The sequence below is a fragment of the Manis javanica genome, chromosome 7 (assembly GCF_040802235.1).
Source record: "Manis javanica isolate MJ-LG chromosome 7, MJ_LKY, whole genome shotgun sequence".
Classification (NCBI taxonomy): domain Eukaryota; kingdom Metazoa; phylum Chordata; class Mammalia; order Pholidota; family Manidae; genus Manis; species Manis javanica.
Window position 1 is genome coordinate 1,115,550 of NC_133162.1, and position 23,875 is coordinate 1,139,424.

The 23,875-nt window shown below is 64.0% G+C and overlaps 1 protein-coding gene across 7 annotated transcripts; it reads right to left on the minus strand.

Moving 5' to 3' along the window:
* Positions 1-348: 348 nt before the first annotated feature.
* PWWP2B (PWWP domain containing 2B) lies at positions 349-23,493 on the minus strand. 7 transcript variants are annotated; one of them, XR_005059433.2, is made up of 4 exons: positions 22,304-22,470; positions 12,717-13,585; positions 11,945-12,610; positions 350-2,134 (listed from the first exon to the last, which is right to left on the minus strand). XR_005059433.2 is itself a non-coding variant. In XM_017659807.3 (3 exons), exons 1-2 carry the CDS (start codon positions 23,012-23,014, stop codon positions 11,962-11,964), a joined length of 1,635 nt encoding a protein of 544 aa, XP_017515296.3. In that variant the 5' UTR covers positions 23,015-23,311; the 3' UTR covers positions 349-2,134; positions 11,945-11,961. The 7 variants fall into 7 exon arrangements, 5 of the variants coding, with proteins under 5 accessions (XP_017515296.3, XP_017515320.3, XP_017515315.3 ...); XR_005059434.2 differs by lacking the exon at positions 350-2,134 and adding an exon at positions 9,679-9,912; XM_017659807.3 differs by lacking the exon at positions 22,304-22,470 and adding an exon at positions 23,004-23,311 and having other exon boundaries at positions 349-2,134; positions 11,945-13,585.
* Between the last annotated feature and the right edge of the window lie 382 nt (positions 23,494-23,875).

The following is a 23,875-nucleotide window of genomic DNA, read 5'->3' on the forward strand; positions in this document are numbered from 1 at the left end:
GCACCCACTCCCTGGGAGCCCACCCTGTCCCTTGGCCATCACGCTGGGCCCTCCAGCGGGTGGGCCGAGCACCAGAGCTCCAGGAGTCACGAGGGCACTCCGATGTCACCAGGGGCTGGATAGCAACCAGGCCAGAGGGGCCAGTGCTTAGCGTGGCGTCCTGGGGTGGGCGCCGTGTGAGCCACCGCAGATTCCAATGGGGAGACATGGGTAACTTATGCCCAGAGGAACAGTCACAGGGACCCAGGGGTGACAAGCTGCCTTCCCCTTTAATTAGAGCTGCTCTTTGCCCCTCCATGTCAGGAGTGCATGGACCCCAGCTGGGGGTGGGGTGCGGAGGGAGCCAGGCCGACCCTGGGGGGGCTCTGCTTGCACACAGCTCCTGGCCCAACCACCCTCCGGAGGGGTCCCCAGGGTGGCCTGCACGGTGCTGTGTCTGGGCCAGCGGGAAGCTGGAGGCGTGGCTGGCGGGGGGCCCAAGCCCCGGGTGGGGAACAGACCCAGGCAGGACTAGCTGGCATCAGGTCACTGGGAACAGGATGGCCAAGGGGCTGGGGAGCCCAGAGGCCTGAGGGTCAGTCAGGCTAGGCTCCAGCCTGCGGGGTACCAGCCAGCCCTTTAGGGGGGCGCTGGCCACAGGTGGTCCAGCGCTGACGCTGGCGGGGCCTGTTTGTGTCTGGGCTCCCACACAGTTCCCCAGCCAGGGCTGCTTGTGGCTGCCCATCGCAGGGGCCTGTCTCTCCCAGGAGCGGTGCCTGGTGCACCAAGAGCACCTGTCTCTCTGCCCAGCACTGCCTCCCCAAATCCTGGCATTGCCCCACAGCCACCACGTCTCCCTGCACTGTGGGCTGGAGGCTGGGAAGCATTGGGCAGTGAGGAGCACAGAGGGTCTGGACAGCCCCTCCAGCCTGCACATGGAGGCCAGGCTGCCCTGCCGGAGCTGAGCTGGGAGGCTGGCTCTGTAGACTCCTGGAGCAGGGGTGGGAAGGGGGCAGGAGGGGCTCCGGAGCAGACAGGCTGAGCATAACACGCGCTCCCCTTCCTCCAAAGCATCGGCTCCGCCCTCCTGGACTCACACCCTCCCCCACCCGAACCCCCGGGGCTCTTCCGGTTAGATTCTGTTGGGGAAGAGGTCTCTCTGCTTCTGGAATGGGACAGCCGTGCCCTTGTCCCTACCCCCACCAGTCAGGTCCAGAGCAACAGGAACTGCCAGGGAGGGGAGACCCCTCTTCTGTTTGGAGAGGACCTGGGGTACTCCCACCCCCTGCACACGCTGGCTGGGACAGAGGCGCCCTTCGACGTGGAAGGCGTCCATATGGCGTCCGTCCCACCTGCAGGACCTGACGGATACAAAGCCGGGCACGCGCCCCTGATCACAGCGCAGACTTATCTTGGTCTAACATTTAAACAAAGAAAGAGCAGAATGTGCTTTCTTTTCCTTTCTGAATCTTTTTGGTCTTTAAAGTGACAAAAAGGGGAAAAGGAACAGCTCTGACAAAAGACAGAGGGGGGCTTCTCCCTGTCAGCATTTAAGTCCGGTCTCTAAGTGACAGCCCCACCCCCACGCAGGACAGGTAACTCCCAGCAGTGTTTTGGGGACAGGGTGGCCCCAAGTACGGGTGCTGGGCACCTGGGGGCCCCAAGCTCTGGGGTGAATGTGGCAGGGAGGCAGGGGTGGGCTCCCCAATTCTCAAGTGCACAGAGACCCCGTGCCTGAGGGCCTGGGTGGGAAGAACCCTGCACATGCAAGCCTGCAGGGTGGCCCTGAGCTGACAGCAAGGGCTGGCCGCCCTCAGGACACTGGCTGCCAGGCTGCAGGCCCTGCTCCTCACAGGGCCCACCTCCAGTGGCTGCCCGTGCCCCTGGTAGGCGTGGAAGCAGCAACTATGTCTCTGGACTCCCGGAACGTCACAAACCAGACAAGCCAGAGTCAGAATAAACACATTCAGCAGAGGGCAGCTGCGGGCTCCTGGGGCTCTGTCCTTGGCGCCATGCACACCTGCTGCTCTCCTGGCGTCTGCCCACCTGGCACACAACTGGCCAGAAGGCATGTGGATCCCTTGCGTGGAACGGGCAGCTCAGAGGACACCCCAAGCCGAAGCTCCAGAACTGCCATGCCCTCATCATCGGTGACCTTGGGGGAAGCAGAAAGGGGCAGAGGTTACCACAGGGTCGAGTGCTGGGGGACGGGCCCCTTGGGGTCCAAGCACCGGCCCAGAGCCCCTGCCTTGGGTCTTCCTAGCCACGTCCCTCAGGCTCCGTGCCTCACCAGGGACCCCCGCCTCACCACCTCGGGAGCCCTGCCTCCCCTGTGCCCGTGCCAGGGTGTGCAGGCCCCATGCGCCTCCAGAGACCCCTGCCCCCACCCATGCCCATCCCACCTACCACGGGGCCTGAACTGCCAGGGGAGGGAGCAGGACCTCTGACAGCTCAGGGGCCTGAACCTCAGGCTTCCACCTCATGCTCACAGGGTGCTGGGTGGGGGCAGCTACTGTCTGGATCCTCCCATGGCTCGTGGCCTGGGTGCTGGGGAAGCTAATGGCTGTGCACAGAGTCCCAGGGCCCACGGCACAGAGACCCAGCATATAGCTGACAAAGCGCATGGGCGTAAGGCCCTGGATGGACACAGCCCCCAACCCCAACGGCCCCCACCCCCACCCATCATCCCCTCCTGGCTTGGGGCCCCCAGGAGGTGGGGAACAGACTCTCAAAAAATAATCTTTTCCCAAGTTGGGGGGAGCCCAGGCTTCAGCCCTGCTTCTCTCTGTGTGCTCTCCTCCCACCTGACCACCCCCGTCTCCGCGTGGCTGTTCCTAAGAGGGTGGGCCTAGCTGCAGGGACAGATAGGCACCTTGGCCCAGGGTCTCAGCAGCCCCCACACCCCACACAAAGAAAGCAGCGGGCTTTCAGGGAGGGCAGCTGCTCGAACCCAATAAGCCAGGGGAAGTGTTCTCCTGCAGGGCTCTGCCCGCCACGGGTCAGCGGGTGGAGAGGGAGACGGGCAGGTGGACAGTCACACGGCCCAGGAGCCAGCGGGCAGGGGCCCAGGGGCCCGCTCCTTCCACAGAGGGGGAGGTGTGCCCACCGTGACCCCGGGACCACACGAGGTGCAGAGGTGACGCTGCGCTGGTTCCCAGCCCAGCCCCGGGACAGCTGCCACTTGGGCCTGTGCTCACGGAAGCTGTGTGCCCCTGCAATGAACCCCGAGCACCTTGAGCCACGGCACCCAGAGGGAGCACAGCCCACCACGTGGGGGGGCATTGTGAACCACGTGTGCGTGAACGAGCGTGTGACACTGTGTGTGTGTGTATGTGTGTGTGTCTGGGGGGCCACCTGCCTGCCCCGACCGCCCCAGCCGAGGCCTCAGGCAGGTGAGGAAGCCCAGGAGCCCAGAATTGTGGGAAACAGACCTGCATTGTTCCCAGCTGCTGAGGTTTGGGGAGGTTTGTTCAGACAGCTCGTGAACTGAAATGCCTGCGGTGCCTGAAGGCTCCAGGAGATTCTGATTCCCCTGAGTGGTGGTCAGAGCGTAAGACTGACCGGCTGAAAGGGGAGGCCAACTAAGCTCTGCTGAGAACGGGGTCGAAAAATATACTCACAATTATCTACATGGCAAAGCGCAGTTTTCATTATCAAGACTGAATCTGATTCGGCCAAGAATCGTGTCTGCGTGTACATGTGGCAGAGGATTGGGGGCTTCTAAGATTGCAAAATCTATATCTTCCTTAGAAAAAGAGTCCATAAGTAATGCCTACATTGAAAAATCACTTAATAAGAAACAGCAGGTAAGTGCATCATTTAGGAATATGGAGATAAATTCTTTTATCATACACTTTGTACCACTAGGGAACTTTTAAAATTTGAATGTATATATAACACTGGTCCAAATAAAAATGGAATGACAAGAACTCATGTTCAGCAGCACCCGACTTTGCTGAGAAGTATGACATCATTCACATCTCATCACACCCAGGACGCAGATCTGCACAGAGAAACCCAAACATCTGCCCTCCCACCCAGCTGCTGGCCCCCAGCTCCCCTGCATGGGCCCAGCCCTGTCCACTTGCACCTGGCGGGGGCCGGCCAGCAGGCCCCAGGACCCACCCTGCGCCCTCAAGGGAGAGAGGCAGGACAAGCCCGAAGCAGTCTCTGTAGAGGGCAAGCCTCCTGAGGTGGGAGCCCGCGGCGGCTGGCATGCTGGTCAGCTGGGCCTCTGCGAGGACGTGTTCTTAGAAATCGGATTTCTTCCCGCACCTTCCCCTGAGCAGCCAGGACGGTGCCTCCGAGTGGGATGACGCTGCCCTCTCGCCCTCCTGCCCACTCCATGGCCTCCAGGACAGCCACCCCGTGACTGTGGGGTGTCCAGGGCACCCTCCCTCTGGGCACAGAGGTCCCTGATCCTTAGCCATGTTAGTCTGGGCGACCCCCAGGACATCTTAGCCCCTCTGTCCCTCCCACCCCGGGGAAGTTGCAAACAATTGCTGGGGGCCATTTCCCCAGGGATTCCGAGGCAGAGAGGCCCCCCACTGGCCAGGAACCCATCCAACTGCCCAGCGAAGCTTCCTCACTGCCTCCCACAGCCATTTCCCAACAGAGTCCTTCCTCCCTCAAACAGTGTCCCCATGACGCTCAGCCTAGGCCTGGCCTGAGACCCCTCTGCTGCCCTCACATCCATGGATGGCTCCACAGCCTGCCTCCCTCTTGGGCCCTGGGGCCCCTGCCCCTCAGCCTCCCCATGCTTTGGGGGTGCAGACCTCCTGGGTATCTCCCAACAGGGCTCTGCCTGCCTCACCCGGTACTCTAGGTCCCAGCAGGCCAGACCACCTATCTGCAGGGCTGATAGCCCTCCCTGCCGGCCCCTTGCTGGCCCAGGACCTCCTGGGAGCAGTGGTCCCCTCCAGCAGTGCCCCACTGGGCCCAGAGACCAGCAGGGCCTGGTCCCAGAGGTCAGCTGAGGCTGCTCTGCCCCACCCAGGTCACTGGCACCTGGAGACTGGGTTCCCAGGCCAGGGGCTTGTTGAGAAGACGGGAGGTGACGGGAGGACTCTCTCACCCTGCACAGGATCTGGGCTGTGTGAGCACCACGTGGGAGGGACAGTGGGTGCCAGGCAGAGCTCGCCCCAGGGTGGTGACCAGCTGCTCTTAATGCAGAACCACCATGGCCTGCATCCCGGCTCCCCCAGGATGACAACACGGTGCCACCCCTGAGCGACGACAGGAAGTGACGACTGTCTGAAGTGAGAGCCACCAGGTGTCCCAAAACAGACCAAAGGGGGTGGCCGCTGGCCTGGGATTGCCAATGTCCACTGTCTTAAGCAGAGAGCATGTGCAGGGCCCCCCAGCAGCCGAGCAGGCACCCCCCAACACGACCTGGCTCCCATGTGCCCACCGCCAGCTGCTCTGCCACACAGCAGCCACCCCTGCTCAGCCCCGGGCCCGTGGCCCTGTGTCCACCCCATGAGCCCTGTACTATGTGGTGCCCCACAGGCCACATGGGGCTCTGCTGACTTGGCTCCTGGGGAGATTAAAGGCACAGCCACTCCCTCAACCCTGCTGAGACCAACGTGGCCTTGGTCATGGCTGCTGGATACTGCCTGGGCAGAACTGGCTCCTGCGTCCCCTGCTCTGACCCCAGGGCTCCTTTTACCACATGCATCCATGCTGCACCGGGTCTGGTGGAGACCCTGGTCCAGGCACGGTCACTGAGGTCAGTGAAGTGGGGTGCAGCCCTGTGCCCTGCAGGAATTCACACACACCAGCCAGAGGCCTTCAGGTCAGGGCCACAGGTTTGCCCACAGGACAGGGACAGTTCCCGGGGCGCCAGCTCCTCCAGGATGGAGATTGGAAGGTTGTTGTTCGAAGCAAAGTTCTCAGGGTATGCAGGGTACCGGCCGGTGGCTTGGACATCCTGGTCCAGAGGCCCAGGCAGCCCCACCTCCCAGCCACTGGTCCCTCTCTGCCCGCTGAAGGCTTGGGTCAGGGTTGGGGAAGTGCTAACAGCACCCAGAAACCCCCGGGCAGGCCTTGTGGTACGCAGGGTCTGTAGACCAGGTGTGGAGGCACCTGCTCCAGGCTGCTAACCCAGGGACGGGCAGGGGCAGACACCAACCTGCCCAGCTGTGCTGGCAGGACTTTCCTCTGGGCTGCTCCCCCTCTGATCACCACCCAGCTGTAGCTGGAAAGCCTCTGCCCTTGCCCACCATGCCAGAGACGTGGGGGACACGTGGCTGGCGTCAGGCTCTCAGGCCAGCGTGGGGCCACACAGCAGCTCCTGGGGTGCTGGACACACGGTGGGGAGCCCAGCCTGGGTGCGAACCCAGGCTCTGTGCCTCCTTGGGGCCCATCTCCCGCGACCTGTGAGGTGGGTGACACAGCCCCCCTCTCTCTGGTGATGAGGCCCTAAAATGAAAAGTCATATGGAATAATGACCCTACTGTGTTCGCAGCCAGGAAACCCAGAGAGAGGAATAATCTCAGTGACTTTGAAACTATTTGACATATACCCCAGAGGGCCAGACCCCAGGGACAGAGACCTGCAAGGAAGCCCTGGAACGTTCCCGCTAATGGCCCAGGTAAGGCTCCTGGGATTGTCATTCTGAAACAAGTATGGATACAATATACACTCTGCATATTAGATACTCGACAATGTTACATGTTATATATGTGATGTAGGTATGTTAAATATTTCAACACTTTATATGTGACCTGACTGTAAGGCATCTGGCCAGGGGAAGGGACAGCACTTGGCCGGGAAGGCACAGGCAGGCAGGGGGCAGCCTGAAGCCCTGGGCACCTGATCCCCTCGCTGGCCGCCCCCTCCTGGCCACCCAGCCCTCCCTGATGCACAAGGCGCTGCCAGGAGCTGGGAGGTGGGATGGGGCCTGAGCCTCTGCAGCAGGCTTGGAATTACAGGCCTTGGCTTCCTTCTGGAACAAAATAATTACAACCTTCACAGAGGACCTGAGTTCTCAACGAGCACCTCGGGAAGTCAGCTGAAAAACCCATCTTCAGAAGCACAAGTACAGTTTTATTTAGAGTTGGACGAACAGGCTAGCTGGGGGCATGCAGCTTCCAGGGTGCAGAGGGTGACGGGTGCCCCCGAAGACATCCGGTCCCAACCCCTGGAACATGGGAATGCCACCTTCTATGGAAAAGGGGTTGCAGGTGTAGTTACACCAGAAATTTTAAGATGAGTGGGTCATGCTGGGCTATCCGGGTGGCCCACATCACGGGGTCCTTAGGCAAGGGAGGCCGAGGGAGTTGACACAGAAGAGGAGGGGCCACGTGACCACGGAGGCAGAGACTGCACGCCCAGGAAGCCTGCAGCCCCCCGGGTCCCAGTGGTGGGAGGGGGGCCCCTGGAGTCCCCAGAGGGAGCAGGACCCTGTAGACACCTTGACTTTGGGCTTCTGGCCTCCAGAACCATTAAGAATAAACTTCTGTTATTTCCAGCCATCCAGCATGTGGGCATCTGTGAGAACGGCCACAGGATGCTGATACAGAGGATGAGCAGACCCCAAGGAGGGGTGGGAAACCCCGCCCTCAGATTGCCCACCCAGAGGTGCAGCGTGCTCTGCTGGGTGAGCCCGCAAAGGTCCCTGCCTGCCAGCAGACTGGTCCCGCAGGCGCAGGGAAGGGCCTGGGCACCCTCGGTTCCACGGGAGCTGTGCGCCAGCCCTGGGGACCTTCCAGTTCACATGGAGCCTCTGAATTTCCCACTGGCCCGAGAGGCCGGGAGCCTGGGGGAAGTTGCCCTCCCCATGCCAGGGAGGTTCCATGGCCCCAGCCTGGGCCTCAGCTCCCCCGGCGGGGGCCTAGCTCAGAGCACAGCACACCGGGGCTCCTGGGCCCCAGCACCTGGGTCCTTGGGGTGGGCTTCCAATGACTGTATCCCCGGTGACTGTCCCTTGCCACCTGTCCTCTCTCTGAGGCTGGGCAGGGCCTCGGCCCATCTGTGCAAGCCCTCACCTCCCCACAGACCTGGCCAGCGCTGCCCACTCTCCACTCAGCCCTCTTTTCTGGGCCCCCAGGCCTCACATCTCTGGCCACCTCTGTCTGCAGCTCTGGGCCTCCTGCCCCTTGGCGGCCATCCCATGGGCCCCTTCATGCCCTAAACCCCACCCCATGGCATCGTCCTCACCTAGGTCATTCCATAGGTCTGTGACCCCAGCCCCTCTGCTCCTCTGAGCACTGGACCCCAAGATGCCTCCCAGACAAGATGCTGTCACCCAGACCCCAGCCAGCTGGACCCACTCGCCCAGCAGTGAGCGCCACAGGTGTCCACAGTGAGCGCCACAGGTGCCAGGAGCTGACACCCATCATGCCCACCTGTCTCCCCAGGCCTCTGGGCCTGGCACTCTGTCTTCCCTCCTTGCCCTTTGACCGACCCACCCAGTCTTGCTTTAAGCCTGTGTCCTGTCGGGCATCCATCCAGCCTCCCAGGCCCTGTTGCACACCCATCCCCGCAGCCGGGGGCCTTCCCAGCACAAACAGGACCACTCAGCCCTCTGCTTACAATTCTCCGATGGTGGCCCTTGCCCAGGACAAGGCCACCACCAGCCCGTTAGCCTCCTTCCCCCACACCTTGGAATAGGCCTGGTTTCCTTCTGCCACAGGCCCCAGTTCATGGACTCCTTCTGCCCAGAACACTCACCCCCTCAACCCTGTCAGCTCATGATTAGTTCACTGTTCTGCTCTCAGCCATGTGCCACCTCCTCCAGGAAGCCTTCCTGGACCCCCAGTCCAGGTCAGCTTCCTTGCCAGATGCTGTGCCATGAGGCCCTCATCCCTTCTCAGCATGTTCCCATGTGTGATTACACATGGATTTGAGGACTGTGATTCACAGGGCAAGGGCGTCAGTGACTCTGCACACCCTTTTGTCCCTCATCCAGTGGAGCACTTGGCCCTCTGTGGGCAGGTGGGTGGGTGGACTGGGGAGGGAAGAAGGATGTGATCATGTGTCTGTGGGGAAGAGGCCCTGGGGCTCACGTACCCCAGGAGGCGTCTCCATCACCTGTCAGGTTGGGGGGCCAGCCCTGCACCCTCAGGGTGCTGGGTCCCGCCTGCAGGGCAGGTCTGGCCAAGTCGGATCCCATGGAGTCCACACCCGCTGGCCAGCAAGGCCACTGAGCAGCCCTGCAGGCAGGGTGAGGGTGCCTGTCCCCAACCCTCTGGAGTGCAGCCCGTGCCTCCCACACCCGCCCTCCTGTGGTGTCCTGCCTGCCCAGGGTGAGGGCCTCTGGAACAGCCTGCAGGATGACACACAGGGTGCAGGGTCACCTCCAAAGGCCTGCTGGCAGGCGATCAACAAGCCCTCGGGGTCACTTCTCTCCACCCAGCCCGAAGGTGCGTGCTGCTGTCCCCGAACACAGACGGACAGACAGGCTCCAGACCATGGCCTGCCGGGCTGAGTGAAGCGACTGACCAGGACATAGCCGGTGGCCCTGTGCCTGCCCTGGTGGGCAGGGCTCCCTGGAGAGGAACACCGTGGGCAGAACTGTAATAGTTCCAGAATATCTCGCCTGGCTTTAGTCCTCAGGGGTGGGGAGAAGTTCATCTCCATATCAGTGGGTAATTACCTGGGCCACCGAGGGCGTATCTGAACCCGAGAGGTCGGGGGGCAGCGGGGGGCCAGTTTTGCTTCTGCCGGAACAGGAAAGAGAGATGGCCAGGACTGCAGTTTGTAAGCAATAAGTGGCTTTTAAACTTTATTTCTCCCTTTGACTGATTTTGGTTTTAGAGGCATTTTGTCCTGGGATTTCCTCTCCCCGGAGTCACAAGCAGCCATGCACCCCCACAGTGGCACTGACACTTTGGGGCAAACTTGTCACTAGCACAGTGCCAAATCCCCAGAGCAGGAGGCCCCGGCTCTCCAACGCCAACTGGCACAGACCTCTGATCACAGTCTTCAATCCTCAAAAAACAAAAACAAGAACCAAACAGGTGAAACCACTTTGTGCTCTGGCACCCAAACGGCCCAGTACCCCACACTCCCGGCTCCACGCCCCCTGGGGCGGCTGGGCACAGCCTCAGGAAGGTGGGAATGGAGAAGAGGCCTGTGTGTGGGCACAGGCCCCCGCAGGGCAGACCTGTCGGGTGACATTCTTCCTCTGGCTTCCGGAAACAGCCCGGAACCACTGGGCTGCATTCTCCCTGCCTGGGGCTTCCTGCCAGCCAGGCCGCACTGGGTCCCCAGGGCGCGAGTTTCCTCAGGGCTGATGCTGGGAACACTCAGTGTCCCTGTAGCTGCCCACCGTGAGCGGGGAGCTGCAGGTCACTCTGAGCGCTGGCCCACCCCCTTGCTCACATGGGCCCACAGCACACACAGAGGGGTTGTGGGGAGGCACCACCCTCCGTACCGGGTCGCAGATGGCCGTGGGAGCAGGGGGGCTGGGATGGGGGTGGCGCAGAACACAGAGAGGTAGGGCCCTGCAGCTGTGCCCAGGCCAGGGCACGGCTGCAGCCAGGTATCGCCGGCTAAGCCAGCCCACAGCAGGGAGAAGCGCTGGGATGTCAGTGCCTGGGGTCTGGCATTTCTCTGGACCCTCCCCCTCAGGTGAGCCGGCCACCCTCCCCACAGGTTGCCCTCAGGGAGACCCTCACTGGCTTGACGGTGCCATAGCATCGCCACGCCCACACCCAGCAGGAAGGCCCAGAGCTGGCAGAAGGTGGCTGGACTCAGGCAGAGCTGAGGGGCAGGGGCAGGGGCAGGGCAAGTTCTCCAGGGCCTGGCGGGGACCCCCACCCAGAGAGGCCTGCGTTAGTGCCTCCCAGTCCCAGGGCCCACACAGGCGGCACACAGGGCCCCACGACCCCTCCCTCAGCCACACCCCCGCCCTGCTGAAGCCCAGTGGGCCAGGCTGACCAGCCACCTGAAGGTCACAGAGACCCCTTGGCAGAGGTCAGCGGGGTGCAGGACCACCCTTGTGTGCACAGCCCACCCCCACCCATCCTGCATCTGTGCATCGTGCACGGGGCCACAGACCCAGGGAAAGAGCCCTGCAGGACACCAGTGGGGGGACACCTTGGGGGCCACAGGACCTGCACTGCACCACAGGGAGGAGAGGGAGGGCAGCTGGCCCTGCACAGAGCTGCCAGCAGGGCCAGCTCCCCGGTGGGCACACCCTGCTGCCCAGGCCCAGACCCGAAGGCAGCTGTCAGAGATCCTGCCAGCATCTGCCTTCTCTTCGCTGGGGAAGCATGTGGCCGGGCCTCAGCTGTCTCCTGGTAACTCCATGAGACATGCCATGCGGTGACTCCCAACCCCATGAGGCGATGCCCACCCCACATGGTGACCACAGGTGTGCCACATGGTGATGCCCCAACCCCACATAGGGACCGCCCCTCAGGCCCCCTCAAAGTTCTGTGGCTAGAACCCCATGAAGTTCTCCTGGGAGAGATGGAGATACTGACCCAGCCCAGGGACAGACCCCAGGGTCACCTCCAGAGCCTGGAGCACCTGGGCCGGAGAGCTTCCCGTGCAGGCTGCAGCAGGAGGGGTGGGGGCTGCGGCCATGGGCAGGTGGCTCAGCAGCCTCATGCCATGCTGCCAGCTCAGGGTCCTGGCAGCACCGTGAGCAGGGGTGGGGGGTGGCACATTCCCTCAGAGTGAGTAACCAGACAGGAAGCCCCGCTCTGTGCCCCCTATCAAGACCGTGTGCTTTAAAACGTGCCCCTTTCTCCAAGAAGCTGGTAAGAGGGTAAGGAGGGCATTCGTGGCACTTCAAATAGCTTCAAGACGCAAACCAGCCCATTCTGAACCCTGGCCTGCTTCCGTCTTCTGCCAGTTGCAAGGCTAAGGACACAGCCAAGGAGCAGCCGACCTTCTCCATGGCCCCTTCGGGAGCAGCAAGCCAGCCAGCTGAGGGCCCAGAGCTGAGGGGCGGCCGCAGCGTGATGCCAGCTCGCAGGGCCCAGGAGAGGTCACCCCCTATGCACACACTCACCTGGTTCAGGCACTGCATTACGTTTCAAACTGGGTTAAGAGCTGCCTTATTTCCGGGGCCGCGTGTCGCACGGCGTCTGCGGCCTCTGTGATGGCTCTCCGATACAACCCCCTCTTCTTACGGTTAAATCTCAGTTTGAAAAATTCAGAGAAAGGGGAGAGTTTTGAAACAGACAAGAACGATGTAGTTGGAGAACCAAACCATGAGACTTTTGCCTCTTGCCAAGAGGGCTCCCCGTCCTCCTTCTGGCTGAGGCTGATGTCAAGGACACGCGCTGGCCACCAGGGGAAACCATGGATCTTGCCCCACACAACATCCCCCACGGCCACCGTCCTTCCATCTTCTGTGACACACTTGGAGACGCTCTGCGTGTGCAGCCTGACCGTGAGTGGCGGGACTGTCTGCTGGGCGTCCCTGGACAAGGACGGAGCAGACACCCCGTCACCAGACAAGAGGTCACACGTGTCTGGTGATGTGACTTCTGAGCTGGTCGATCTGGACTCGTCGAGGCTGTCGCTGCTCCACACCGACTCGCTGGCACGATCCATCTCTGTCTGAGGGCAGGTGGCGAGGAAAGCCAGGCTGTCGCTCCCACGTGTGCCCTGGGGGCACCTCCTGACGCTGTCGTCCTCGCCAGAACTCCCGGAAGACAAGTCCACCAGCCCGCTGTGAACGCCATTGGCAAGGACACCGGGTGAGCTGGCCCAGGGGCCTCGCCTGCGGCCATTGAGCTCCTCCACCAGCTCAGCCCTGTAGACCGGCTCCCGCTCACCAGTCCCCAGGTGGCGGGGTTTCAGGCGGATCTTGGGGGGCGGCAGGTCGGCACCCGGAGGCCCAGGCCGCGTCAGCTTCAGCTTTGGGATGGAGGCAGAGGGCCCGCCGGGTGGCCTGTCCCTCGGGGCCGCAGGGTCCTGGCCACTGCTGTGCAGGGCCTGCAGGGGACAGAAGGGCTCCAGGGAGCCGTGCACACGGGAGGGGATCTCCACCACCTCGCCTGTGCCCTGCGGGGTGCTGTAGGAGATCTTGATGGCTGGGCTCCTGGGCACCCGGGCCCTGTCCCCGGCCGGCCGGTCCCTCTTGCCCCTGCTCGCAGCTGCCTCGGCCGCCAAGTCGCCTCCGCCCTGTGGGCCCTCAGGCCTGCCGGGCTCCCTGAGGGGGCCGGGGCTCCTGCGTGGCCGGGGGGCCGGGGGCCCAGGGCTGGCCTCTGGGGGACTCAGGGTGCTCTTGCACTTCTCGCAGAGTATTTGGCGCGGCCGCAGGCGGATGGGGCTCAGGGCCAGCCGGCCCGGGTCACGGTTGCGGGTCAGGCGTCGCCGAGTCCTCTTGATGGTCCGGGGTGGTGGCTGCGGCACCCACTGCTGGTACGTGTTTCTCAGCCAGAGCGGGGGAGGGAAAGGGGCACCTTCAAAGTACGGTGGGAACGGGGGCAAGCTTCCAGGGGCCAGCAGCGGCACGAGGGCTGGGGGTGTCTCGGGGCCCGCAGTCTCAAGGGGCTGGTCCCCACAGGGAGGCAGCGGGGGCCCCAGCCCCAGCTGCATCGCCTCGGTGTCCCCCTCTGCTGGGGCCAGGCCATGGCAGCCATTGACAGGGGCATCCTTGGGCTGGGCCAGCGGAGCCGATGGGAGGCCGAAGAGGCCAGACCTGGCAGTGGGGAGACAGAAAGGGGCAGTCAGCAGGGGAGGGCCTGGCAGGAGCTGGGCTGCTGGCACAAGCCCGAAGTACCTGGATGGGTCTCTGGGGTTTACACAGAGGCAATGCCCCAAAGCACATGCCATGTGAGGCACCAGTGAGGGGTACGTGGTGAGGTCATGCACTGGCATCGAGGCCACGTCTCAGGTCTGACAGGCCCTGAGTGTCCACATCTCAGCTCATGGCAACAAAGGCATGTGAGTACAGGCATGGGGCCAGGAAGCCCAGGAGGCCGACCAAGATGTGACCCAACCCTGCGGCTCACAGGCCTCGTGAGGGGAGCACCCCCAGTTGCAGGCCCCCCGGCCCCAGGAGCCTTCCATGTCTGGGGTGGGGGCCACAGCCCTAGAATCCGCCGCCCGGAGAGGGCAAGGACCAGTGCCACACCGCAGCCCTGGGCTTGGGAGTGAGCCCACCCCTCCTGAATGCCCGGTGGGCCCCAAGGGTCGCCACTGTCCTCAGCAGGGGTGTGGTTCATGCCCTGGCCCTCGGTGACAGGGAAGGACACTCCCTGCCTGGCACCCAGGCCCTCCCCTCAGGATCCACACTCCAGGGCTGGGTGGCCAAGTGACTCCAACAAGAGCACATGACCGACGGGAAGGGGGACACAAGACAGCAGGAGGCCCAGGCCTCACAAGGACCCACAGCTGGGGCCATGCGCTGCGGCTGGCCCCCCGGTCTCCGCAGCTAGCATGTGCCCGCACTAGAGGCCTGCTCTCTCTCTGGGAAGCACTGCACCAGGCAGCCTCCCTCGCCGTGCAGGCGCTCAAGATGTATCGGGTCTGTGGTTGACAGCTCGTGGGCAGGCACCTTGCTGAGTGGACAGCCGCCCCCAGGCCCGACTGCCACGCCATCAGGAGGCCCAGGCCCTGCAACGTCAGCAAGCTACTCGTGCAGGAGATGGTCTCCATGCTCCAAATGACCAAACACAAGCCCAAATGGCCTACAGCTTTCTTCACCAGTGAACACACAACTTCTAAACAAATGTGATTCAACTTGTAAGACTGCTTTAGCCAAAAGCACTATTTTTTAAGAACAAAAATAGACTTTCAGCCATGTTGTGAGAAGCAATGTTCCGACTGTGGCTCACCTGGACCGTCCCTTTCCCGTCTAATTTAATCGGAGCGAGGAATCAATGAGCTTTTCTGTTTCAATTTCCAAACGATGTCTCCACTGACTGTTCTCAGCAAGAATCCAGGGGTGCTAAGAGGGGCACACCCCCACGACCTCACCGCCTGCAGCACGTCCTGAGCACCACAGCCCCGTGGCTCATGCCCACCCTGGGATGGGAGAGCACCAGGGACGTGGCCAGGCCGGGGACGGGTGCAGGTCCCATGGAAAGCGTGGCTGCATGGCCAGCAGGGAGGGCCAAGTGGACAGGGCTGGCGCAGGGGCTGCGGCCTCCCTGAAGGTCCTTACTGTCATTGTGTCGATGAAAACAAACATGGGGACATGTCTGTCATGTGGACACCTCCCAATTTTTAACTCAAGAAACAATTTTTTCCTTTATCCGATCAAGATGAGTTCCCTCTACTTGAGGTCACTCCTCTGAATCTGTCAAGGTGCCAGGTGGGGGGGGGGACTCATGTTCTCTCCAGTGCCCAGAAGTCCAGCAAACACAGAGCCACAGCCACCTGCCACTGGGCAGACGCTCCTGCCCTCAGCTTGTGCAGAGGGCTGACCCGTAACCCGTAACCCTGAATGACCCAGGGAGGAGCAGGGAGGGACCAGCCCGGAAGGAAGCATCCTGCCCTGGGGCAGCAGCAGGAGGCCTGGCTCCCTCCAGGTAGGGTTCTGCTCTGGGTGAGGGGGCGGCCACAGGGAGCCCCACTTCCAGCCTCCCCTCCCCACCTCCACTGGGCATGTGACTGCATGGCTCGCTCACTGGGAGGACCTCCACCCCGCTGACCAGCACCCACTGTGGCCCCCACAGCCACATGCCCCACATCCCAGCAGGCCAGCAGCAGTCATCGCCTTAAGGGCTGGCCACCTGCAGCATGCCAGCTGAGCACCGCACATGTATCTTACCGCTCCTGTGCCAGCCTCCAAACACGGGCACCATGTGGTGTCCATGCCAGGATGGGCTAGACTTGGGGGACAGGGGTGGGAAAGCAGCCCAGGACCATACCCTTAACTGGGAAAAAGGGTTCCCAGGGGCTCGGCCCCCTCACCAGCCCATGGACCTAGGGCCGAATTAGCACCACCTGGCCCAGAAGCCAGGTGTCATGGTGCACGGCCACATGCTTGCCTGTGGGCCACCCCTCCTGCCTCCCGCTCCTGGGGCCGTGGAGCCACTGAGACAGGTGCCACTTGACCACCAGAGCTAAAATAGTCACCGTCCAGTCCTCTGTGGAAGTCTGCAGAGCACAGGTGTGGGAGGTAAGGCCCTGCCCAGGCTGACCCCTGACCCTCCTGGGGTCGTGACAGGCTGGTGTGTCACCAAACATCACCATGAGTCCCCAGGCCAGACCCCACGCTGAAATCAGTATCTGGTTCATTCGTTTCGAAAGGCTAAGAACCCTGAGCACTGAACTCATGTGCTCACACTGAGCCTGTGCACACAACACCCTGTCTCAGGGCAGCCCACTTACTGCCCCGCCACTGGGGGGGGGTACCAGGAGCCCGTCCATACAACTCAGGGCACCCCATAAAGGGGCCTCAAATGAAAGGAGCATGGCAAGCAGGGAAGAGATGCCAGGGGCCAACCCCAGGGAACAGCGGTGCCCTGGCAGAGGGGACAGCTAGGGGCGGTGGTAGAGCGGAGCCCCCGCGGGGTCCTCCAAGGGACAGACTCGGGCCCGGCAGCAGCGCCTGGATGGCCGGAGTCACCCGGGCAGACCAGCCCCTCCACAGGGAGGGCAACCCAGCCAAGGGTGAGGAACAATGGCACCCCAACCAACACCCTGTGGGCACGAGGCAAGGGGCACAGTGAGGGCTCTGGGGTTCAGAGAGCAGCCCTGCAGCAGGGCCCCCAGAGCAGGGTGTCCAGACACCAGGGGTCCATAGACCAGGGGGTCTTGCACACCAGGGGATCCGTAGAGGGTTGGTCCCACAGGTCAGGGTTGCCCATTCTCTAGGGGGTTCCCACAGACCAGGGGGGACACACACATCTGGGGCCTGAAGAGTTGACCCCGAGGCCTACCCCAAAGCTCACCTACTGCCCATCTTTGCAGGTAGCCAGGCCGTGAACTCGGGGTTCACTCTGACACTCTCCCCTTCATCTGTACCCCAGACAACCCCTCCCAGGTACTTGTGCTGTCACCCCACTTGGTCCCAGCCCACACTCCTCCCTGGGGCTCCCCTCCTTCCCACTCCCAACACATTGGCTGGTGCCCCATACCAGCCTGCCTGAGCTGCTGCACAGCCCCTCCTGCCAGCTGGGCCCAGGGAGCCCAACACCAGGGCCCCAGGAAGATCCCTCCCTGTTGTCCTCACAACCCAAACTTATCTCCCCTCCAGGTGTCTCCTGTGAGGCTGCCACCCTTGGCCAGCGTCCCCAGGGGATGGGAGGGAGGGGGGCTTGGCAGTCTCTCCCCTCCACTTACAGGGTGGGCTCCCGCAGGGCAGTGGGGAGTGCTGTACCACCCCAGAGTCCAGGGGGGCTTTGCCCAGTTCATGGCATGAGGGGTGTCTGCATGTTTAGGATGGTCACAGTGCCGTTGGCCAGAGACCCAGGCCCTGACCTGAGCCAGAGCCCTAGGCTGTGGGCCCCTGGGCGGGCTGGGCTCGGACCCTTCAGATGCAGGCTAGGGCTGGCAGCCGACCCCTCCCTGCACTGGCACATCAAACAGGAAGCAGCCTCAGCTTCGCACAGCGCCCAGGCCAGGACCACAGGCCTGCCTGGCCCTGGTGGGCGTGCGCCCTCAGCCCACGGGGCCCTGGCCTGGGCGGCCTTCACAGACGGTGGCTGCAGCCCCGTGACGCTGACACCGAGGGAGCCATACTTCCTCCCCAGAGCTGCTGCCCTGCCCAGGCCACACCCATGGCTGCCTGGTGGGTAAACAGTGGCCAGCGGGACAGCTCGCTCCCCAGGCCCTTCAAGCAGCCCCACGAGGCACACAGCATCGCCAGTCCCATCTCAGGGACAGAAGAGCAAGGCTGCAAGAGGCCAGGTAACAGAGTGGGCTGGGGGACGGCTGGGGTCTGAGCTCCCGGCCCACAGCTCTGCCGCGTCCAGGCCCAGAGCCGGCTCAGCGCACGTCACTCTCTCCAGGAGGACCTCAGCAACCCGTCCCCAGTGGGGCTACCCCAACTGGACCCCAGGGCACAAAGGGTGGCACCCCTGGGGTCTGCGGTTCGTCTGCAGGGCCCGGCCCCCGAGGAGACCAAGCTGTGCCCGCACTGGCCTGTACCCAGGGATGGAGGCAATACCCCACAGGTGGCTCCATGGGGCCGTGGTGGCCCAGAGAGACAGCCTGCCAGTACGAGGGTGAGGCCCAGGGCCACCACTGCTCCACTCCCTGCTGCGCTGAGGGTCTGCCGGGACTTGCTGGGCCACCTGGGCCGAGGGTGCGGGAGGAGGATGCTGGGGATGGGATGACTCACAGGGGGGCCAGGGCCTGGCCCAGCCTCGACCTCGATAGAGTGCCAGGCCAGCCAACAGCTCCACACAGAAAACGGGGGGGCCCAGCAGCAAACCAGCATAGCGTCCTCGGGAGCTGGGGGAGCGGCGGGAGCCTCAGCTCCGAGGGAGGGCTGGGGAGACCAGGAGGCCCTAGTGGGGGTCAGACCCAAAAGCAAAGAGTTTTGTCCCCAAAGGAAGAGGTGGCAGAATCCCCAGGGTCACCCCCCACTCTGCCTTGGGTGAGGCCCAGCCACCTGGCAGACACTTGGCCCAAAGAGAAGTGGCCTTTAGGCCTCAGTGAGGCAACAGTGGCCGAGCCCTGGCTGCCCGCATCCCTTGGGTCTCGCCCATTGACCGGCCTGCCCGCAGCCTTCCCGCCCTGCACGCTCAGGGTCCGGGAGGCTGTGGTGCGAGCTACGGCCTCTGACCCCAGCCAGGTCCACATCTGCCCTGCACCTCCCTTCTTCACATTTCCACGGGACAGGCCACCACGGTGTCTGGCAAAGAGGTGAGAAAATGTGGCTCCCAGAACAGAGATGTCCCAGGGGTCCAAAGCCCAGGGCCAGGTGCCCCCAGAAGCCGTAGCCAGCACCTGTCGACAGAAGCCTGTGGCCGGGGACAGGCCTGAGTGCGGGCAGTGAGGCTTCCCTGCAGCCAGGTGCTACGCCCTACGGTGGTTCAGAAAACACACAGCGGACCCCCTCTCTCACAGGCCTGCAGACAGATGGCCGCAGGGCTGCAGCCCGGAGGGAGGGGCCAGCGCAGGCTTGCTGGGCCTGCCGCAGCACAAAGGCCTCCAGGTCCATCTCTGCTCCGGGAGTCGGGGAAAACCGGTTGGCAGGGGAAATGGAGCCCGGAGTGGCCCTCGTGTAAGGTCACACATGGGAGCCTGCCTCTCTGGGCAGGGGTGTCCAAGGAGAGCTGCGGGGCCAGGCCACCACAGCTGGCCCCAGTGTCCTGAATTCAACGGTTTAATACTCATCAGTCAGAATCATCCCAACAACACTCAGCTGCCTGCGCCCTCGCTAAGCCCCCAAGGGCTCCTCAGCAGCACAAGGCCAGGCCTCAGCCCGCGCCTCCTGGCTATGTCCTTGCAGAAGTTCCAGAGAGCAGGCATGCAGGCCAGGCCTCCCTGGGCAAGGTCTGCCCACTGGCTGCTGGTTGTGCAGCCCTGTGACAGATGGGCACCTTGCTCTCGGTCCCTCTAGCCCCCCAAGTGCAGGGAGGATGTGCCCAGTGAGGCCTGGGCCAGGTGTCCCCCTTGTCTGTGCAGTGAACCATCCCAGGACACCCCCCCGCCCCACAGAGGCCCATGCTCCGACCTGCCTGCAAGGGGCCCAGGAGTCTTGCATGGTAATGGCACTCTGGGTGACTCACAGTTGGGGAAGCTTGAGAAACGCCAGCTCAGAGGTCAAGGCCAGAGGTCCCGCTGGTCCTCACACCCACTGTCTCTTCATTGCTGTGAGCCTGTCCTGTCCTTGGGTCACCCCTCAGCAGGCACCACACCACTGAGGCCCTCAACCAGAGGTATAACCCTGCAGCACCCACAAAGCCATGCCCATGCCAGCCTGTGCCCAGCCTGGAGAGCCAGAGCAGCTGGGGCAGGGCAGGCCTGGGCTGTCAGCGCCATTAGTGCATCAGAAGGAATTCCGGCTTATGGGGATGCTGGGAAGGCTGCTCCCAGCAGGGCACCTGGGGCTTAGCCCACTTGCTGGCACACAGTAAGCGCTCAATGAACATAGATGACTGCGTGAGCAGGCAGGCTGTCAGAGCAGCTGAGAAACTTGCTTCAGATCAACAGTAGGTTCCAGACTCAAGGGATGAGCCCAGCAGCTGGCCCGGCAGCTCCATGCCCCTGCTGAGACCTCATCCCGCCAAAGAGCCCCCTTCCCCTCTGCGGACCCCCCTCCAAGGAAGGGGCTGCCCCCTCCCAGTTTCCCAGCAGTGATGGATGCTGGTTACTGGGCCTGCTCCAGGAAAAACACGACCCGTGTGACCAGCGCTCCCTGTGCGTCTGCAGGCACTGCCCATCTGTCACTGTGCAGGGCTCCCAGGCCTGCAGGTCTGCATGTGGGCCTGGGAAGCTGCCGGCACACAACAGTTGTGGGCAATGCCCAGCTGCTGCCCTGAACAGACCCAGCACAACTCGGCTCCTCTGGGGCCCAAGGACCCACACCAGTCGGGGCCTCCACTGACTGGCCCTGAGGGCAGGCAGGCAGCAAGGAGAACCTGGCCCCTGGGCAGGCAGGTCAGTGCTGTGGACCCTGGGGCCTGAGGCCAGATCCCAGCTGCCCAAAGTACCCAGGACAAGTTGAAAGCTACCTCTGGAATCTGCCTGACAAGCAGGCTGTAAACTCGGGCATCACAACACCGAACATTATGGGCAGAGAGCTGCAGTCAGGGGGAAACCTCGGTGACAAGCAAAGGTGGGGGTGGGGGTCAGCTTCAGGAGCAGGCCCTGGAGGGTGGAGGGCCTGGGGGAGGCCAGATTTTTATTTTCAGATTCTCCACAAGGGCAAGAGGCCAAGTCCAGCCAGACAGAGCTGCAGAGAGCTGAGCCTGCCGAGGCCCCGCTCCTGGCTCCGGGTGGCTCTGGTTACAGCAGAACGTGGCTACAGCAGGGCTGACACCCACCCACCCTGTGGCCGTCAGCTCCCATGCTGGGGACCCCAGCCTGCCTGCTTGCTTCCTTCCACTAGGGGTGAGGAAGGGGTTGCAGAAAGTGATCTCCAAACCAGATCAGCCAGAGGCCTGGGGGGAGGCAGAGAGGAAGGAGGGGCGGCTGAAGACGCTGTGGACACCCCCAGCCACAAGTCGGGGCCTGCAGCCTCCCTCGTCCTGAGTCAGGGGGCTTAGAAAACAGGGGGCCGGCCAGGGAACCTCTGCTGCCAGTGGCCCTCTCTGAGGAAGGAAGGAATGCCGCCCTGCACATACCGGGAGCAGGAACAGGCCCAGGCCGGCAGCCCTGCCTGGCGAGGAAGCCTGGGGAGGAAGCAGGGGCCATCGGTGGCAGGGGACCTCGGCCACCCCAGGACAGGCTTGGCAGCTCCCAGGTGACTGTGCTGCAGCCCCGAGGTGTCACCTGGCTCCACTGAGCACTCTGCAGTAGCCAGCTTGAGTGAGGCACCTCACCCGGGAGGCCATATGTTCAATCACATGACTTGTGCTTAAATGGCTTCTGGCACATTTAATGACGAGATCATGCCAGCAGGGTAAATGCAAGGGTGATGGTCCACCTGCCACATGCTCACCACCACAGCCCAGTCTGGGCTCCACAGAGGGGAAAAGTTGGGTCTCTGCAAGGGTAGCTGCTCACCGCTCCCAATTTCTAAATCAGGCCCAGCAGTAAGACATTAGTGCCTGATTAATGCCTAATCACTTATCTGCGCACGGCTCACTACCATGTGACACTGTATCCAGGAGACCCTTCCCTGCTGCAGGAGTCCCTGCAGTGGCCAGGTGCATCGCAGGAGGCATCTGCCCCAGGCCCTGCCTGCGCGCCCCTCCAGCAGAGAAGCCAGTCGCCCGGCCCAGCTCCACAGCTTGGACCTTCTCACCCCTGCGCTCCCGGGGCCCCTGCACTTAAAACTGTTAAAATCCCCCCACCCCCTCCCGCCGGACACAACTGCTTGTCACCAGTTCCAACCTCAGCCCGAGTCGCTCCTGGGAGCCTGGGGGACCTGTGATACTAGACAGGGAGCCCCCCCTTTGTGAGTAACTGGCAGGCCAAATCTGGCGCGCCTCTGACCCCACGCTCCCCGCCGCCACCGGATGACAGTTCTGAAAACAGCCGAATTCAATAGTGCGTCTGAACAAAGAAAAGTGCATGAATTATGGCAGACGTGCGGAGTTCGGGGAGCCGGCGGCACGCGGCGCGGGAGTCGGGACCCGGGCTCCCACTTGGCGCCCCCCGCGGCCTCCCGCTCCGGAAAGTCTCCGCGACTTTTAGAGCCACTCCGGCCCCCGAGCGGCGGCAGCGCTCGGGCGCCCCGAAACCCGGGCTCGGGGAAACCGAAAGCGGGCGCCCCCTCCCTGGGGCCGGTCCGGGCCGCGGGCCCGCGCGGGGGGCAGGGGGGGCCCCGGGCCGGCGCCCCCGCCCCGCTCACTTTTTCGTGCAGTCCAGCAGGATCCCGGCGAAGCTGCGCCCGCCGCAGCTCACGGTGACCAGCAGCGCGCCGTTGACGACCTGCTCCACCCGCGCGGGCAGCCGGCAGCCGGCCCGCGGCTCCATGCTCCGCGCCCCGCGCCCCCGCCCGCCCCGCCCGCCGCCGGGTCAGCCCGCGCGTGACGCCGCCCGCCTGACGTCACAAAGCTCCGCTCGGGGCGGCCGCCGGGGCGGGCCGGGGGCGCGCGGGAGGGGGCGCGGGGTTCCCCGCCGGCGCCGCTCCCCCGGGGCCGTCGCGCACGGACGCGGGCTGCAGCGGGGCCCGTCCGGGGCTGGGCGCGGAGGCGCAGTGCGGAGCCCACCGGGACCGGCGGGGAGGCGTCCACCTCCGGGCCTCGCGGATCGCAAGCGTCCGCGGAAAGGCCCCGAGGGCGGGAGCGCAGGGCGGCGGGGACGCTGCCCTGGCCGCTGCTTGGGGCCCCTCCCCCCCGCCCGGGGCCGGCCTCGCCCCCCGCTCCCCGCACCGTGAGACCCCAGCCTCGGAGTCTGGCGCCCAGTGGCCGCCTGGGCACTGCGCGAAGTCCCGGCGGCGCGAGCAGGGGTCGGGGCGGGCCGAGGGGACGGGGGGAGCAGGGGAGGTAGCGGCTGGTGCGCCGCAGCGGCCCAGTTTCACTTGGCGACACCATATGCCCGGCGCCTACCTGGGCGTCATGAGGGCGCGCGCCTGGCTCAGGGCTGTCCTGTGTGCCCGGGGGTGACCCGCACCAGGATTGGGGAGGATGCCCCTAGGTCGCCAGGGAGACCGCGGGTACTATACGACCCCGCCGGCGGGACGGGCTGGGGCGCCACGCGGCCGCCTTACGAGGGAAAGGACCGCCTTCCCCGAGCGACAGCGGGGCTCTCCGGCGCGCGCAGCCAGCCCGCTGGGGGCAGTGGGAGGTGGAGACGCCCAGCAGTCCTGGGACCCCCACCCGGACCCTGCCCCGTGCGCCTCCAGCCCGGGAAAAATTGCGCCTCCTGCACCCGCCAGGGACCCCGTAGCCAGTTGCAGTGACCTTGCCCGGAGCGCGGCGCAGGCGGCTCCTTAAGCCAGGCCAGCCTGGCTCGGCAGCGAAGGCTGGCCTGCAGCACGGTTGTCCTGACAACCGGACGCCGCCGCCGGCCCGCCCCTCGCTCGCAGGGCTTGGACCTGCGCCGCGGCCGACGCCCCTGGCGCCGCGGGGACAGTCCTGGCGGCCACGGCGCAGCGCGTCCTCGCCCTCCCGCGGCCGCGCGGGCGGCGAGCCGGCCAAGAGGAGCCAGGGCGGAGCTGGGGGCCCGCGGGGGCCTCGCACTGCCCTATCACCCCAATTTCAATTTTACAGAGCTGGGGAGTGAGGCCTGCCGGCTGAGAGAGTGCCTGTGCTCTAGAGGGCTGGGGACCCCCGCGGAGTGAGGGACCCCCACCAAGAGGCTTCAGGCACTTCAGTGGCCACCCCTCCAGGATCAGCTGCCCCTCCCCGTGACCGCTTGGCCCTGGGACCTGCCTGTCTGCACCCACAGGCCTTTGCAGCCTCCCCCTCCAGAGCTGGGT